This window comes from Schistocerca cancellata, chromosome 7, assembly GCF_023864275.1.
Source record: "Schistocerca cancellata isolate TAMUIC-IGC-003103 chromosome 7, iqSchCanc2.1, whole genome shotgun sequence".
Lineage (NCBI taxonomy): Eukaryota > Metazoa > Arthropoda > Insecta > Orthoptera > Acrididae > Schistocerca > Schistocerca cancellata.
The window spans coordinates 224173871-224193814 of record NC_064632.1 but is presented as its reverse complement, the minus strand read 5'-3'; the positions used below and the strand labels follow the sequence as shown (position 1 = coordinate 224193814).

Below are 19944 nucleotides of genomic sequence, written 5' to 3'. Positions count from 1 at the left end.
AGATACTTAAAATTCCCACGGAAACCACCGCAGTTCGTAAGCTTTAATCAAACCTCGCGAAATACGTGTCCACGTAGCGACACTTCCGCCATGTTGTACGAGGTCTGCACCAACCAAATACTTGCGCGCGTCCTCAGCTGCACTCATATCTAAAAAATCCGAAATGTTTCGGAATTCCACGACTTCATACGTGAACGAATTTGCGAATTTTTGTATGCTTTCCCCGCTGAAAGGATAAATTTATCGATCATTGTGGGTCACCATCTACCGGCATCAGATTAAAGCAATACTATCAAACCAACCTCCACCCCAGAGGGCTTATGACTCTCCTGCTTCACCAAAGACGACTGTCGGGTGAATCTCAGATGTCGCGTGCCCCAAGCAGCGGCGGAAATGATTTAAAGACGCGTCGTACCGCAAGTGCACTCAAATACGAGCTTTGTCCCGTTAAGAGTGGTTCTCTGGTAAATACTGCTTCGTGGCAGGAATTATCTCAGTTTTATTTCCCATTTGGTGCTGTCGGGGGAATACCAGTTGTTACCGGAAGGCCTCATAAGGGGACCATCAAACCTATTAATCATGGATTTTGATAAACCTTAGGCATACTGTACAGGGACCTGCCCTGAGTACGTGCGTAGCGGCCTTTCATGCGACGCCCCCTACTTCCTGAGGAAATTGGTGTTGAAGTTTATGCGTACGCCCTATGTCTATAGTGGTAGTTAAGTTTCGATCTAGCGAGCGTGGTGCAGCGGTTACGGTTTCTGGCTACCACGCTGTCAGTACGGCTACAAATCTTGCCAGAGTACTTTTGTTTCTCAATTTTATCACGTCGAGGAAAGATTCATAACAATACATTAATTAATTCTGCATCAATTTAGCGCACCTGCTTTCACAGGAATGAGAAATACACGTGTTTCGCATCGAAGCTGATGAAAGAACGCACAACATTTTTTAATTTAAAGGAACTATGTTTTCCGGCGTCGCTTCTGAAAAATCCGTGTGTCGGCAAGGCAGTAGCTTTCATTAAATATGCATGTTGCTCTGCGAATTTATGTTTCAGCTGCTTCTACGACAAATACCATATGACTTCTGTTCTAGCACAGCAAGCGAAAGCGAGTAAGCCAATTCTGGACGGGACCCTCTACAATAATGGTTCCCAACCTGGGGTAATGACCCCTGAGAGGTAAAATAAAATTTTATAAGGGGTAAAAAAAAGGGGGGGTTAGTAGTGTTCGAGTCTAGAAACTGAACATCTTTAAAAAAAATCATTAATATTATCATCAGTATTTCGTAAGATTGTAATACTGATTACTTAAGTTACCAATAATTAAATTTTTTATTTCAAATAGTCCCATTAACGCGTGAGACAATGTGGTGGAGGTTAAATAGTGTGAAACGAGTGTATGAACAATATCTTACTCGTTCTTCACATACAGACCCCTATTGCACACATACTTTTTATCATCCATTTGTGACAGTAAAATTGATACATATATGCTTAAATACCTCATGAAAATACCTTCTCCGAGTTGTATATAGTTCCCCCAATGGACCAGGAACTGCTACATTATTCATTTCGCTACAATAAACGATCTAATTCAGATCGCAACACAGCAGTAATTATACACTCCTGGAAATGGAAAAAAGAACACATTGACACCGGTGTGTCAGACCCACCATACTTGCTCCGGACACTGCGAGAGGGCTGTACAAGCAATGATCACACGCACGGCACAGCGGACACACCAGGAACCGCGGTGTTGGCCGTCGAATGGCGCTAGCTGCGCAGCATTTGTGCACCGCCGCCGTCAGTGTCAGCCAGTTTGCCGTGGCATACGGAGCTCCATCGCAGTCTTTAACACTGGTAGCATGCCGCGACAGCGTGGACGTGAACCGTATGTGCAGTTGACGGACTTTGAGCGAGGGCGTATAGTGGGCATGCGGGAGGCCGGGTGGACGTACCGCCGAATTGCTCAACACGTGGGGCGTGAGATCTCCACAGTACATCGATGTTGTCGCCAGTGGTCGGCGGAAGGTGCACGTGCCCGCCGACCTGGGACCGGACCGCAGCGACGCACGGATGCACGCCAAGACCGTAGGATCCTACGCAGTGCCGTAGGGGACCGCACCGCCACTTCCCAGCAAATTAGGGACACTGTTGCTCCTGGGGTATCGGCGAGGACCATTCGCAACCGTCTCCATGAAGCTGGGCTACGGTCCCGCACACCGTTAGGCCGTCTTCCGCTCACGCCCCAACATCGTGCAGCCCGCCTCCAGTGGTGTCGCGACAGGCGTGAATGGAGGGACGAATGGAGACGTGTCGTCTTCAGCGATGAGAGTCGCTTCTGCCTTGGTGCCAATGATGGTCGTATGCGTGTTTGGCGCCGTGCAGGTGAGCGCCACAATCAGGACTGCATACGACCGAGGCACACAGGGCCAACACCCGGCATCATGGTGTGGAGAGCGATCTCCTACACTGGCCGTACACCACTGGTGATCGTCGAGGGGACACTGAATAGTGCACGGTACATCCAAACCGTCATCGAACCCATCGTTCTACCATTCCTAGACCGGCAAGGGAACTTGCTGTTCCAACAGGACAATGCACGTCCGCATGTATCCCGTGCCACCCAACGTGCTCTAGAAGGTGTAAGTCAACTACCCTGGCCAGCAAGATCTCCGGATCTGTCCCCCATTGAGCATGTTTGGGATTGGATGAAGCGTCGTCTCACGCGGTCTGCACGTCCAGCACGAACGCTGGTCCAACTGAGGCGCCAGGTGGAAATGGCATGGCAAGCCGTTCCACAGGACTACATCCAGCATCTCTACGATCGTCTCCATGGGAGAATAGCAGCCTGCATTGCTGCGAAAGGTGGATATACACTGTACTAGTGCCGACATTGTGCATGCTCTGTTGCCTGTGTCTATGTGCCTGCGGTTCTGTCAGTGTGATCATGTGATGTATCTGACCCCAGGAATGTGTCAATAAAGTTTCCCCTTCCTGGGACAATGAATTCACGGTGTTCTTATTTCAATTGCCAGGAGTGTATAATGGCTGCTATATTGCTATGCGGCAGTGGTCAGGAACCTAGCGGTATACAAGCAGTTGGAATAGTATACAACCTTTGACTTGGTTGATTCTAAAATGGCGTTGCAGGGTCTAAGTGTACCAAGTGTGACTAGGGAAAGGAGTGGTGCAGAGGAAATACCTTTTGTAATAAGTATCTAAAATCTGTGTGGATAATTAGATTTCTTTTCTGAGGAGGAGTTTTAGCTAACACTCGCGGTGCACGGAGAAGTACTTCATCTTTCTGTAAATATGAATAAAATGTTGTTAGAATTAAGCGCTACCAATTGTCTCATTGAATCATTTTTTTGGGTTTAATAAGACCCCTATGAAAACTAAATATCACTTGTCTTCCACCATTTAAAAAGTAAAAACCGTTCAAAGAAAACTATTTTCCATTCTGAAGTTCAGTTAGGTTCAAATGGTTCAAATGGCTCTGAGCACTATGGGACTCGACATCTTAGGTCATCAGTCCCCTAGAACTTAGAACTACTTAAACCTAACTAACCTAAGGACATCACACACACCCATGCCCGAGGCAGGATTCGAACCTGCGACCGTAGCAGTCCCGCTGTTCCGGACTGCAGCGCCAGAACCGCAGGGCCACCGCGGCCGGCGAAGTTCAGTTAGGCGCTAATGTTGTTGATGGTGGGGAAAAAGGGGGATGGGTACGGGTACTAGCCAATGTCTGATTGCACTCATGGGTAATGGTCTCAAAAAGGTTGGGAGCACCTCTCTACAACATGCCTAAGGCTCATCAAAATCCATTATTAAGAGGTCTGATGGTCCGCTTGTCAGACTGGCAAGCTAGCCTAGAAGATTCCGAGAACGGCACTGAGATGCATTGTTACCGAGCGAGGTAGCGCAATGGTTAGCACACTGGACTCGCGTTCTGAAGGATGAAGGTTCAAACTAGCGTCCTGCCATCCAGATTTAGGTTTCTCGTGATTTCTCTGAATCGCTCAAGGTAAATGCCAGGGCGGTTCCTTTGAAAAGGGACGGCCGATTTTCTTCTCCGTTCTTCCATAATCCGAGCTTATGCTCCGTCTCTCATGACCTCATTAACGACGGGAGTTTGAACACTGATCTCCCACCCTCCTCCTCCTCCTCCTCCTCCTCGAGCATTGTGAATCTACTCAACAGCCTATACTATGAGCGCAGGGAGACTACATCAGCAGATGCCAGCTACAGACTAGGCAAGCGTGCCTAGCTCAAGGGGCCTGGAAACTGCGCCCTTGCCTCACAGACAAATCTCGTTCAAAAGCGCCGACTTAGGTGTAGGAGGACTCAAATGAACGTAAAATCTCTGCCCCAATTAAAATACAAATATTACAATCACTCCTCCGAATTTTCGTAGCCACAGGCCGCGAAATGGTTACATCTTGACTAAAGGCAAATCTAGAGTCTGAACATCCACACATCACGATCTTTGAAGACGATTATTTGATTTCGTAGAGAACAGAGAAATCGAGACATTCCATACATTAGAAATAACGACGAATGCCACACGATAAGTAAATGGAACGAGTACCAAATTGTGTCCGGAGATCGGTTAAGCTGGTATAGCTATGAATATGACTGTGCGCATTCGTGAGTCATATTATTTCGTCGAGCGGTACTGCAGCATTTGCATATCCCGAAAGGAAATATCTGCTTTACGTTAACAGTGACGTTTTATCGTCTCTCTCTTTGTTTCTCTTGTTTCGCAGAATTCGTTTTGCATTTGCCAATCTGTTTGAACGACACGAATGGCTCCGCGTGTTTCCATTGCAGGAAATTAATATGGTGTATTGCTTTTACTCGTAGCGCGCTGCCCAGCCCTCCCGTTTCCTATCACTTTACATTGCCGCTCCACGCTATTGGTTATCGTCACATCAAATAAAAACCGTGGAGAAAGTACTCTGCGCTTTCGGAGCGCGAGTACATATTATTTCCATTCTCATATCGGTGCGGGTATTGTGTAGAACAAGTGACAATGCTAAATGTACAGAATCATTTATGTATCGCGAGATTTTTTGGATACCGCGTGGCAACTAACGGGATTGGTACAGCCGACTAAATATGGCGTAGCATATTTCAATATTTGGGTTACTCTTCTGTGCGGACAGGAATACTTATTACGGTTAATGCCGACCGCTTGTTCGCCTTCGCTGATCGAAGCGCGCACGAATATTGGCAGTGGTGTGGTCACGGATGGAGTAGCAGGCGAGGAATCACGGTGAATTCTGCTGTAGCCCTGCAGCAAGCCGTGCCGGGCCTCGCACCTGACCCGTAACACGCAAAAGCTTGTTTCACTGGGCGGAAGCCCCGCCGAGAGGAACACGTTTCTGAAAGGAAACTTTGGTCCGGATTATCTCGTATTCCTTCTCCAGAGAGAGGAAAAAACAAAGGGTACTAATATGTCGAATATTCCACTTTCTAATTGTTCTTATTACACCAACTACTTGATTTGCTTCCCCCGTCCCGCGAAGAAAACAGGACTGTGCTGCCTCGCGGAATGTACTTCGCTTGTTGTGCCGTATCTGTGAAACGCTCTGCTTTGGTTTGATCCAATCTTTAACTGTGTGTGACGGGTGTGGGACTGTAACTCGCCACTTTGCAACCAATTTTATGTTTCTCTGTTTTTAGCACACAACGAAGTGTTCACAATTCTTACTACTATAGTTATTCGAAGCGATTCTGTCTCTTCTGTATCTTGAGCCTTACTTCCTTATAGCTCCTTCCATTTCTCCTTTACATTCTACATTCACATAAGTTCTCAAATCCGGTTTCCGCAAACTGATTTCCTTGTACTGTTTCTGATTGGGCATATGAACACGTCAATATCGATTGAGGAAATATGGGGTTAACTGTTGCCTTCTAGGTCCCATAATTGATTTTCTCTCTATGTTAACGCTTAATCCTGTTGGAATCGTGACAGAGTTGTCAGGTTGCTACTTGCCTTTTAAAATATTCGTTATATGACCGAAGTGATTGTGTGTGGATTGAAGGAAACGTGTTACTACTGGAGTGACCAGGAAGTTATTTGTTGTTGTGGTCTTCAGTCCTGAGACTGGTTTGATGCAGCTCTCCATGCTACCCTGTCCTGTGCAAGCGTCTTCATCTCCCAGTACTTACTGCAACATACATCCTTCAGAATCTGCTTAGTGTATTCATCTCTCGGTCTCCCTCTACGATTTTTACCCTCCACGCTGCCCTCCAATGCTAAATCTGTGATCCCTTGATGCCTCAGAACATGTCCTACCAACCGGTCCCTTCTTTTTGTCAAGTTGTGCCACGTACTCCTCTTCTCCCCAATTCTATTCAATACTTCATCATTAGTTATGTGATCTACCCATCTAATCTTCAGCATTCTTCTGTAGCACCACATTTCGAAAGCTTCTATTCTCTTCTTGTCCAAACCATTTATCGTCCATGTTTCACTTCCATACATGGCGACACTCCATACAAGTACTTTAAGAAATGACTTCCTGACACTTAAATCTATACTCGATGTTAACAAATTTCTCTTCTTCAGAAACGCTTTCCTTGCCATTGCCAGTCTACATTTTATATCTTCTCTACTTGGACCATCATCAGCTATTTTGCTCCCCAAATAGCAAAACTCGTTTACTACTTTAAGTGTCTTATTTCCTAATCTAATTCCCTCAGCATCACCTCCTTTGCTGTCTCTGACAGAATTACAATGTCATCGGCGAACCTCAAAGTTTTTATTTCTTCTTAATGGATTTTAATACCTACGGCGAATTTTTCTTTTGTTTCCTTTACTGCTTGCACAATATACAGATTGAATAACATTGGGGAGAGGCTACAACCCTGTCTCACTCCCTTCCCAACCACTGCTTCCCTTTCATGCCCCTCGACTCTTATAACTGCCATCTGGTTTCTGTACAAATTGTAAATAGCCTTTCGCTCCCTGTATTTTACCCCTGCGTACAGCGTCTGCAAAGTATCTTGTTCCGAGAGCGGCGGATGATAAGTGAGACATGGCGAATAAAATCAGTAGTGTAGACATGACAGTGAAGAACGACGTTAACGAACTATGTGCCTTGTTACAAACGAGATGTCTTATAGGAACTTCAAGAGTATGCACTACAATTGTCCGTATACTTACTGCTATTTTTGGTCTTGGTAAGACTTCCACTGACAGACCAACCTTTCATCAAGTTGACGAGATCATTTTACTGGCGTCTTTGGAACGCTAGAGCTGTCATTCATATTATGCTCCCCTCTTTCATGTAGAATTAGACCAGCTTTGTTTTACAGTCGACTCACTTTCTCATTGTGGCGTAATTTCAGGACGATTAACTATTCAGAGTTGTCTATGCAAAATACCTGGAAGAATTTACAATTACTGTAATGTATCAGTTCTAGAGGCGACTACCTAATTCATCGATGTTTGGAGCTGACAATCATGTGCTCCATTTCTTGTCGGGGCACTCAACTAGTCCACACTATTCTTTTCGGTCGAAGTTGTTTAGTTGGCGCGAGTGTCATCGGGCACCTTTACCGTCCTCATGTTGACATCTTCGGAGATAAAGAAGAGCTGTATTTGTTGGATATATTGTGAAAGTCTGTTGACCCCATCATTCATTTACGTCACACTTGTTCTTGTACCAACGCCAGTACTTACTGCCTCTTTCATATCACAAAACACACATGCGCACCATCGGGCGCCCCCACCTCCCTCCCCACACACACGCAGGTCGAGAGAGAGAGAGAGAGAGAGAGAGAAGCAACTTAACATTCCGTATATTCCAGAAGAAAGGAATTGAGGAAAAAGTTGTTCAAAAATGGTTCAAATGGCTCTGAGCGCTATGGGACTTAACATCTGTGGTCATCAGTCCCCTAGAACTTAGAACTACTTAAACCTAACTAACCTAAGAACATCACACACATCCATGCCCGAGGCAGGATTCGAACCTGCGACCGTAGCAGTCGCGCGGTGCCGGACTGCGCGCCTAGAACCGCTAGACCACCGCGGCCGGCGAGGAAAAAGTTGTATACTATTCTAGCAGTCGCTTTAAAACTGGGCGGGAAGTAAGTTTTCTCTCGTTGCACGAAAAATAAAGCAGGGCTCAGACAAACCGGCAATACATGCCTTCTTTTTTTTTTTTTTTTTAGAATTATCAAAGTAGTAACTTTATGTCCCTCTTTTTAGAATTATCAAAGAAATGACTTTAACTTCTGTTTGTGATAGTTTCCAGCTACGGAGGCTTTACTCACAGTTCAGTAACTTTGCTTCAGAAGTTCGGTTACCTTTCTTCTGCCTTAAGTTCCTAACTCTTTCCGTGAATTGGTCCCATTCGGCCGAAACTTGGCCTTCTGCCCTTAGAAGTAGTAATAAAGGTATCTAATGAAATTAGAGGCGTGACGGTGGCCGCCGTCTTGCTTTACTGCGTCTTTCACGCTTTGCGCTCCCGCCTCCGTCACCCGACCCCACGTTGATGGTTGCAGTCGTTTCCCCGCCAAGCGCGTTTCCGGCCAACGCGCGGGAGCAACTCTCCGTGAACAGCTGGGGCCAGAAACACCGCGGCCGCCGACTGCGCTTTTCTGTTTCCTACATTACTTTGCCGACCTACAATTTATGCTGTATACGGTGCGGGTACAGCTGTATCGCTACAGGCAGGCGCCGCTTCTTTTACAAAAAGCTGTTTTCAGTTTTTTTTAGTCTTTATTCTGTTGCCTATTTTGATGTTGTCAGTTTCTTCCTAACCTCCGTTAATATCTTCAACACTGCACATCTGTCACTCAGTAGCCTATGGGGCATGTCCCAGTCCTATACTTTTGCCAGTTTAGTTTTCTCTGTGTCGCTCACTAACCCAGTGTGTCTTAAGATATATTTCAGAGGTAATTATTTTCAGTGTGTTTGTTTCTTCATCTATTACGTATAATTCGTACTTAACCAGCTCTCATAATTTTCAACGCTCTTACATTCAGCTACAGCTCGTGATTCTAAGTTTCTTCTTCTCCTGTTTTACCATTCTGCTCTTTTCGCAGACTTGCAGGAGGAGAAAGAAAGATAAATCTGATTACCCAAACTTTTAAGTCGTATAAATCATTTTCAGTGACCAGAAAGTTCGTACATTAGATTATTCAGATCGCTGATATGTTCAGCAACAGCCGAGCGGTTCTAGGCGCTACAGTCTGGAACCGAGCGACCGCAACGGTCGCAGGTTCGAATCCTGCCTCGGGCATGGATGTGTGTGATGTCCTTAGGTTAGTTAGGTTTAAGTAGTTCTAAGTTCTAGGGGACTGATGACCTCAGCAGTAAAGTCCCATAGTGCTCAGAGCCATTTGTTCAGCAACATGATATAGTCCGCTTTCAGCTTAAAATAAATCATCTGTTCAGCAAATGATATAGTCCGCTTTCAGTTTCAAATAAATCATCTCAGCAAAAAAAATAACATCATTATGAATTAAGTCCAAAAAGCTGCTTCTTTTTTAGAGATGTTTATTTAATCACGACAGGCCTGTTTCAGCACTATTGCCATCATCAGGCAATCCATAACATCGCTGGTTAGTCACTTAAGCGTTTTTCTTACGTCTTTTAAAGTTATTTTATGACATAGCTTTCATGGGCTATATTTGTTGGAAGTTATAGCCTGACTTTTATTTGTTGTGTGACAACTTCCAACAAATATAGCCTAAGAAAGCTACGTCGTAAAATAACTTTAAAAGACGTAAGAAAAACTCTTAAGTGACTAATCAGCGATGTTACAGGTCGCCTGATGATGTCAATAGTGCTGAAACAGGCCAGTCGTGATTAAATAAACATCTCTAAAAAAGAAGCAGCTTTTTGGACTTAATTCATAATGATGTTATTTTTTTTGCTGAGATGATTTATTTGAAGCAGCTTTTTGGACTTAATTTATAATGGTTTTACACGACTTATGTCGAGCTGCCGGCCCACTGGAAACAAAATAAATAAATAAATAACATCGTTAGGTACAAAATACCCGGTTTTGACCCACCTGTGGTGAAAAATGGGATACCCATTGAAATGAATAGAAAAACTTGAAAACAACAACAACAAAAGAAGATTCAGCTGCAAAAACATATGAAAACGTATACAAGTCCTTAAAAATACTGACCAAATGATGCCATAAATAGATTTTAAAGACCGAAACTGATTTTTAACATAGAATTTCTAATTTTCAAAATATTGCTCTAATGTTGGCAAAGTTTACAATAATTGGTCGTAGTAAAAAAAAAAAAACCATTCGTTATTAAAAAAGAGAAACTGCAGACGAAGTAGCTGTCGTCTTCTTTTGCATTGGCACATTATTCGTGAGCTCAGCGACGACAAAATAGACACTGGATCCATCCCTCCTTCTATAATGAGTATGAATATAGCCTATTGCAAAATATGCATGCTTCGCCTAGGCCTTCCTCGCTTGATGAGGTCGAAAAACTTTTTTATTTGTTTTTTAACCTGTCTAATCTTTACAACTGTCATTTTTTACTTCTTTACCTTCTTTAAAGCTTGGCCCGTGTGGCTCTTCCCCACAAAAAGTTTTGTGTTGAGTTTCTTTTCTTCCTTTTCTTTCCTGGCTTTTTCTTCATTTTCGGAATCATTTTTGTGTGGAGAGGAGGTCAATATTACTGTTTCGCCCTTCTTCCTATTGGTGGTAGGCTTTCCACACTCTTCCAAATCAACGTTTGGAGAAGGCATGGAAAACTTTGCTGACACGGATTGACGATGGACTACCAGAAGCTCCAGTAACTACAACCAGTCTAATCTGTTTCATTTCCGAAGTCTCAGGAACAGCCGCCAAATAATATGTGTTTCTCGAAATTTTTCGGTTATAAAAGATTTAGAAACATTGTCTCGGAGCACATTGGTTTTAGGGGCGTTGTCTTGAAATGTCTAAGCGTTTGATACTTCCCCTTGTGATGATTTGCCTTGTGGTTCTCTTTTTTTTTTTCTCCTTAAAGCGCGAATCGAATGGTTTTGCCCTACATTGTGTACCCGGTTTTGGCGCATAGTGCAAAACTGAAGAAAACGTGACGTTGGAAAGTTAGCATTCACATTGTGTGCATCATACTAACACCGAAATACACAGAAAAACATGCTTAATGGGAAAGTTACTTATCTATTTCTTACCAGGTAATGACTCTATTCAAAAAGCGCCAACATCGGAGAAAATTTAAGGAAAAATTTTAAGAAGTTGTTGAGCTGCCAATAGTTCCGAGAGTTACCAGACCAATGGCAGCACTGGTCACTCAGATCTGTGAGTACTCATTGAGATCCACACATCCCGTTTTACCCTACTCTGCACAACATTGCTCCAAGTTGGCAATGACAAATACTAGCAGAGCACTGTTTTGAACTGCCAGATTTCTTTTGTCGGAGATCTTTCTTTCCCTGCACAGGTGCTTTCTTGTCGTTTCTTTGCATCGGCTATGTTGTGTAACTTTTCCTTCTTCAGTTGCGGAAATTATTCAGTTGGAGCCTGTGAAATGAGAAGGCGCTGAGAAATTACCGTGTTTCTTATCTGTGAAATACTTTTTCACTGAAGTGACGTACATATTTATCATCGCCTGACCAGCAGTTTTTAGGAGCGATACGTAGAATACGCGAGTGTGGTTCACAACTGAAGCGAAAGCACTTCGTGTATAGAATTTGCTCGTTATGTGGGGAATCGGACGTGGGGAGGGGGGGGGGGGGGGACAAAATGGGCAACAGCGGTTGTGAGGATGGATAAGTAAAACAGTGTCGCTTACCACGCAGCTCTGAAGTCTTGACAGTAGTAAGTAGATTTCTTTCTGTTTATTACGAGTGTTCCTAAAATGGTCCGTTTTATGGCACATGATTCTTCCGTTGTCGTCTAGATAGAATTTTTCTGCCTATTGCCCTCTCAAGGAGGATATCGGGAAGGAGATAGGAAAGGCCGAGGGGGGAGTATCACGAGACCGATAAACGAGATAATCAGACGTCAGCTGCAGAACGAGGCTGGTATCATCAAAAAGGATTTTGCAGCTTATAATCCTCCAATATATCGCCCAATAGACGTCAAAGTGCAGATTCAGCGCGGTAGAATGTCGCAAAATTCGATAACAGCGGCGGAAGGAAGAGCCCCTCGTTATACGTTTCTTTAACGATGAACTTTGTGAGTGAAGAGTAAACTTGAAGCAGTGGCGCAATTGAGAATGTTTCTATAATACGAAAACAGTCATTTCTAGATTTGACGTAGATCCTGTATATGAACGTTCTTGGTCCTAGGCCAGCAGCTGATTTTCTTGATCGTATGTAATGAAGAACAGAGGAAAAGAGAATATCTAGTTGAATAGCTAAACGTGATGATCGAGCGGAAAAAAATGGAAAATTGACACCCAGTTTCCAGAGCTAATTATTTGCGAGGGGACCAGTAAAGACTTTATTTTCTTTTTTAGTTGAATTGGCATCTTCATTGCACTGTCTGCATTCTTCGAAGCGTCGTCACTTGTTGTTGTGGCAATACCTGTTTTTTTTTTTTTAATATAATTCCACAGTACATTCTCGCTCGTTATTCGTGTAACGCACGAAGAGCAGACCGACAGTATCAATTGTACGAGCGGAGCACACAGGATTCTCTCTGCCGCGGTGGTATAGACTACTTAAGTTTGGATCGATGGGGAAGTGGGACTGCAATAGCGCAAGTGGCTTAGAAACGAATGCAGCCGCGGGTTCAGAGGTATGAATACTATCGAACCTTTGTTTAACTAGTCATTGTTGCAAAATGCTGACGCGAGTTATATACAGCCGAATGGAAAAAGATAGTAGAAGCTGATCTCGTCGAAGTTCAGTTTGGTTTCCTGAGAAATGTGGGAACACGCGAGGCAATATATTCCTACGAATTATTTGAGAAGATAGGTTGAAGAAAGGCAAAACTACGTTTATAGCATTTGTAGATTTAGAGTGTTGACTGCACTGAACTCTCTTGATATTGTGAAGATAGCAATGATAAAGCACAAGGAGTGGAAAGCTATTTACTACTCGTACAGAAAGCAGCCTGCAGTTACAAGAGTCGAAGGATTTAAAAGGGAAGCTTTTGTATGTCCATTCTTTGGACTGAAGGTCTTGGGCACGAAGGGCGTACACTAGGGTAAGAAAATGAAAAGCCTACAGACGCCGGCCGCGGTGTCTAGCGGTTCTAGGCGCTCAGTCCGGAGCCGCGCGACTGCTACGGTTGCAGGTTCCAATCCTGCCTCGGGCATGGATGTGTGTGATGTCCTTAGGTTAGTTGGGTTTAAGTAGTTCTAAAGTTCTAGGGGACTGATGACCATAGATGTTAAGCCCCATAGTGCTCAGAGCCATTTGAGCCTACAGACGTCGGTTATGATCTTATTTACTGTGTAGCTATCAATTTCGGCGCTTCGGTGCGCTATCTTCATGCCTTAGCTGATGCTGAAGGGGTTATCACGATCCACATATACGCATGAGCTGGCAGTTGATGGTTGGAGTGCTGACGTCATAGTCTGCGCAAATCCGTTATGTTAGGCACTGATACAGCTTGTATATGGATCGTGATAATCTCTGCAGCATCGACTAAGGCCGGAAGGCGCATTGAAGTGCTGAACCTGGTAGATACACAATAATTAAGATATAAGGACGGTTGTAGGTGTTTCATTTACTTACAGTGAAAGACAAGCTCTTGTTGAGAAGGAAATGAGACAGGGTTATAGTCTATCGCCCATGTTCTGGTGTCTATACATTGAGCAAGCGGTAAAGGAAACCAAGGAGAAATTTGGTAAGGCAATTAAAATTCATGGAGAAAAGCGTTTCGGAAGAAGAGAATTTTTTAAATATAAATTCAAGTATTATCAAGTGTTTTGTGAAGGTTTTTGTCTGGAGTGTAGTCTTGTATAGAAGTGAAACGTCAATGATAAGCAGTTCTGACAAGAAGAGAATAGAAGCTGTCCAAATGTGGTGATTCAGAAGAATGCTGACGAATAGATCGGTAGATCTGATTGCGAAGGACGAGGTAATGAAATGAATTGGGTAAGAAAGAAATTTAGGGCACAGCTTGTCTATAAGAAGGGATTAGTTAATAGATCGCGTAATGGTGCGTCAAATGGAAGGAAGCGTTGGGGTGGGGGATAAAAAGTGAAGAGGGAGACATAGAGACGAATACTATAAGTAGCTTCAAATGATTGTTGTCCGCAGTAGTTATTCATAGGGGAAGAGACTACCACAGGAGACCACGATATTACAGGGACAACGGACGACGAATCGGACAATGAAAGTACGCGCTCAAGTCGCTTCCGGGGGTCGCTCCAGCCGCATTTCGTGGTTCTTGCGCAGTGTAATATCCCAAATCACAACACAGTAAGACTAGGTTAGAGCAGAGGCGGTGACGCACCTGCAGACGAACTCTGTCTCGGAGAGGCAGAGGCCGAGGCAGTGGTGGCGCGAGGAGGCGGTCTCGGTGCGCCGGGCGTGACCCACGAGGCGGTGGCCCAGCACGCGGTCGGCGCACCAGGCGCGCTCGCACGGCCGCTCCTCCAGGCACAGCTTCTGCGCGTAGATGGTGAACACCGGGAACTGCGACCGCGTCAGCGCACCTGCCACGCAACACAGCGCCGACCCTCAGTCTGGCAAGCACCCGTCTGACATGAAGTAAACCTGAATATCTACCCATCGTTTTGATTTGCAGCTCCTTGTATTGGCCGTGTTTGCAGTTAAAATTGTTGGATGTGAGGTCCGCCAGTTATGCAACACACCGTTTTTCTCAGTACCAAACGTGTTTCGGCACCACTGTGCCATCATAAGTGGGTTTTCGTTTTTATTTATTCTGCGATGTGAACAGTTTTGTTAAATGATTATAAAATTATGTGTATTTTTAGTTCAAACAACAGAGCGTTCGCCGCCCGAGGTAGCCGAGCGGTTGTAGGCGCTACAGTCTGGAACCGCACGACCGCTACGGTCCCAGGTTCGAATCCTGCCGCGGGCATGGATGTGTGTGATGTCCTTAGGTTAGTTAGGTTTAAGTAGGCGACTGATGACCTTAGAAGTTAAGTCCCATAGTGCTCAGAGCCACTTGAACAATTTTGAACAGATCGTTTCTTTTTGTAAATACCTTTACATTTGGTGTGCATGAATTTTCTGGATCACTTGTGTGTTAATTACTACAGGTAGCTTGTCATCTGCAACCAAACGCTGTTGATGTTGTTTTTTTTTTTCCTCTCTGGGAGTTAACCTATCTTCTAGAATGTAAAAACGACTATAGGCGCGAAAACATGGCGAAAAACTGAATTATAGTTTTTCAGTTTTTACATCCTAGAAGATGGGTTAACTCTGAAAAAAAAATAAATAAATAAATAAATAAATCTCATCAACATCGTTTGGTTGCAGATGACAAGCTACCTGTAGTAATTAACACACAAGTGTTCCAGAAAATTCATGCACACCGAATATACAGGTATTTACAAAAAGAAACGATCTGTTTTTTGAACTAAAAATGCACATAATTTTATAATCATTTAACAAAAATGTTCACATTGCAGAATAAATAAAAACGAAAACCCACTGATGATGGCACAGTGGTGCCGAAACATGTTTGGGTACTGAGAAAAACGGTGTTTTGCGTAACTGGCGGACCTCGCATCCAACAATATGAATATCTAGATTCGATAACTGAAAACTATTATTCGCTACTTGGTAAGTCTCTTGTAAAAATTCGTAATAACAAGTAGTGACCTACTGTAAACAGAACTCTGTATTCACAGCTGTAGGTAATTATTTACTTTGAAAAACACCAAAGTAATCAAATAAAAATTAAATTACTAATGGGAGATGAACAGCGCATCTGACTGTGGTGAATTTTGTATTACGGGCATTAAGGTGCCCTTCACGTTTCGTCTCCTAATTCTGGAAACATTGTCTGGACCTTAAGCCGTCGGCACACTGGACAGATTATTTAACTTCGACGTAGCGCTGTACGAGTTTTGTGACGTCACTTCCTGATATTCCACGTTGAGGAACTGTTTCGTCACATAAAACACAAAATAAGTTCTGTGGTATTTCGGTGACGCGTGACGTATAAAGTATAACCGACAGGAAGCAGGAACGCTCTCTACGTCACAAGCAGAAAGCCTGAGGCCTGCAAATAGCAAGACACCATATTATACAGGGTGTATCAAAAAGAATCATCCGATTAAAAAAAAAAAAAACCGGAGCTGTTATGATATTTGACATATGAACGTGAACAACGTACTGTTGGAAAGAGCAAGCACTCGAGTTTTACATGGTTGTAGAACATGAGAGGGACTCGAAATTTAATGTGGTTTGTGCAACTTCACGGGGAAAGGTGTATGGTCCATTTTCCTTTGCCGAGAACACTGTTACAGGAAGCACATATTTCGATTCGCTGGAAAACTTTCTTTTCCCACAGTTGGAGACTCATTCGAACGACTTCATTTTCCAACAGGATAGGGCACCGCCACACTGGCATCTGGGAGTGCGGGAATTTTTAAATCAAAGGATTACTGAACGATGGATCGGTCACACTGGACCAAATGATTCAACCTTACATTACTGGCCTCCAAGGTCACCGGACGTGACTGTGTGTGATTATTTCTAGTGGAGGTTTATAGAAGGCTCTTTTTATGTGCCTCCTTTACCATCACCAATGACTGAACCGAGACATCGCATGACAGCAGCTGTGGAAGCTGTAACTCAAGACATGCTCGTTGCAGTGTAGGAACAATTTGAATACCGCATTGATATATGCCGTGCGTCTCAAGTGGGGCATATTGAACACCGTATGAAAAGGTATGAAAAAAAGCTTGTCGTGTTTCCCGTTCATCAAAACACAGAATTCATTTCTATGTTTATTAGTTTCACAAATACAAACGTGCCAAAACAAATGATTGTTTTTGACACACCCTGTATTTGTCGTGTGCAGTAGAAGCCCGTATTTGGTGGGTTTTATGTTACACTTTAAACCCAATGAATATATGCTTTTTCTAAGCACCAGCACATTGAATGTCTCGAGAGCAAATCGTTATTGTTACTATTGGTTGAAATAAAGCGATGGGAAACGTCGTATTGGTGGTTAAATTATTTTCGTATTGCGTGTTATGAGAGTGGGCCGATTTAAGTCAGTGGCATATTGAAAATTCGTGAAAAATTTGTTGTTCTTGTTAAGATTATTTGTTATAACTAACTGTACATTAATAACTTTTCGGCGATTAAAGCCTGTAGAAGGATATAACACAAAATTAAAAGCTGTTAAAGAAGTAGCTATCGTGGTGATGAAGAGAGGCACTACGCTGTAGAACAGGTTAGGTCGCCAGAGGGTTCGAGTCCTGCTGTCTCTGAACTTTTTTTTCACCTTCGCGTTTGCTAAACAAGTTTTTTGGGACTTTCGTACGAAATTTGTAGAAGTAATTTCTGCAATATTTGACGTTATGTAAATATAAGTACTTTCTCTTCCGGAAGTGAGTTTATTCGATTCGGTGAACATTTATAAGCTGATGTTCTTACTGGCTGGACTTGTGTATTTCCTTTTTGTCTTTTTACATGTTCACGGATACTGAAGCTTTTGTTTGTTTATACCACAGACAGAACAGCATGACTAGCGTAAGGACAACGGAGGAAATTTTCGTTTTAATAGAGCTAACGGAGGAATTTTACGCGCGTCCATATTCGTGAATAAACTTTATTGTTGGCGAGCCAAGAAAGGCCGACAACTGGCGTTGGAGAGCTCGCCCTGTGTGCCGCCGGCGCTGTCTCTCGTGACGGAAGATCTCTCGTCTGCTGCCTCGGTGTGACGACGGTTTTAGTGCTAAACTCTGTACCTACTACAAGGTTCTATTTTGTATGTTTCTTCATTCAGTACATAGCTGATGCTTGGAGAGAGAACATAGTGGCTACAGGTAGTGTGCATAAACCAGTTATAGATGTAAGCCACTGATGCATCGTGTATACTGATGGTGTTAACCCCTTCAGCATCAGCTAAGGCCTGAAGATGGTGCACTGAGGCACCGGAACTGGTAGCCATACAATAAATGACATCATAAGGACGACTGTAGGTGTTTCATTTTCATACTAAGTCCTACAGATCTCCAATCACAAGGACGGACATACAGAAACGAAAGTTTCTGGCCTGGCGTTGAGCACTGTGATATAGGAAACCAGCTCCAGTGCGTGAATGGCAACTTTCAAGAAATTTTAATCGAATACACCTTGCTGTAGGGCCTAGACAGTATTATTATTATTATTATTTCTTTCTATTCTCAGACGTTACGTCTGGTCAAAAATGGACAGTGACGCGGACCTTGATCAAGCGTGACTTCCTTTTAACTGTACGGTATATGTTATATTGCATTTAGGAACTTTCGGGTCATTGAACATGTATCAATAATTACAGATTTTTGTAGTTGTATATATATGTTTGGATGTAGCTGTATTGCATTGATGTACTGGTGGATATTGTGAGGTATGACTCCTGTAGTTGATAGTATAATTGGTATAATGTCGACTTTATCCTGATGCCACATGTCCTTGACTTCCTCAGCCAGTTGGATGTATTTTTCAATTTTTTCTCCTGTTTTCTTCTGTATATTTGTTGTGTTGGGTATGGATATTTCAATTAGTTGTGTTAATTTCTTCTTTTTATTGGTGAGTATGATGTCAGGTTTGTTATGTGGTGTTGTTTTATCTGTTATAATCGTTCTGTTCCAGTATAATTTGTATTCATCATTCTCCAGTACATTTTGTGGTGTGTACTTGTATGTGGGAACGTGTTGTTTTATTAGTTTATGTTTTATGGCAAGTTGTTGATGTATTATTTTTGCTACATTGTCATGTCTTCTGGGGTATTCTGTATTTGCTAGTATTGTACATCCGCTTGTGATGTGATCTACTGTTTCTATTTGTTGTTTGCAAAGTCTGCATTTATCTGTTGTGGTATTGGCATCTTTAATAATATGCTTGCTATAATATCTGGTGTTTACTGTTTGATCCTGTATTGCAATCATGAATCCTTCCGTCTCACTGTATATATTGCCTTTTCTTAGCCACGTGTTGCATGCGTCTTGATCTATGTGTGGCTGTGTTAGATGATACGGGTGCTTGCCATGTAGTGTTTTCTTTTTCCAATTTACTTTCTTTGTATCTGTTGATGTTATGTGATCTAAAGGGTTGTAGAAGTGGTTATGAAATTGCAATGGTGTAGCTGATGTATTTATATGAGTGATTGCTTTGTGTATTTTGCTAGTTTCTGCTCGTTCTAGAAAGAATTTTCTTAAATTGTCTACCTGTCCATAATGTAGGTTTTTTATGTCGATAAATCCCCTTCCACCTTCCTTTCTGCTTAATGTGAATCTTTCTGTTGCTGAATGTATGTGATGTATTCTATATTTGTGGCATTGTGATCGTGTAAGTGTATTGAGTGCTTCTAGGTCTGCGTTACTCCATTTCACTACTCCAAATGAGTAGGTCAATATTGGTATAGCGTAAGTATTTATAGCTTTTGTCTTGTTTCTTGCTGTCAATTCTGTTTTCAGTATTTTTGTTAGTCTTTGTCTATATTTTTCTTTTAGTTCTTCTTTAATATTTGTATTATCTATTCCTATTTTTTGTCTGTATCCTAGATATTTATAGGCATCTGTTTTTTCCATCGCTTCTATGCAGTCGCTGTGGTTATCCAATATGTAATCTTCTTGTTTAGTGTGTTTTCCCTTGACTATGCTATTTTTCTTACATTTGTCTGTTCCAAAAGCCATATTTATATCATTGCTGAATACTTCTGTTATCTTTAGTAATTGGTTGAGTTGTTGATTTGTTGCTGCCAGTAGTTTTAGATCATCCATGTATAGCAAATGTGTGATTTTGTGTGGGTATGTTCCAGTAATATTGTATCCATAATTTGTATTATTTAGCATGTTGG

General features: G+C 42.8%; 1 protein-coding gene across 1 annotated transcript in view; it reads right to left on the bottom strand.

The window, feature by feature from the left end:
- LOC126092707 (uncharacterized) overlaps positions 1-19944 on the bottom strand; it is a 219190-nt gene that overhangs the window by 72707 nt on the left and 126539 nt on the right. The window contains exon 4 of the mRNA XM_049908429.1: positions 14413-14614. Within this exon, the coding sequence (XP_049764386.1) occupies positions 14413-14614 (202 nt within the window). The remainder of the gene's footprint in view (positions 1-14412; positions 14615-19944) is intronic.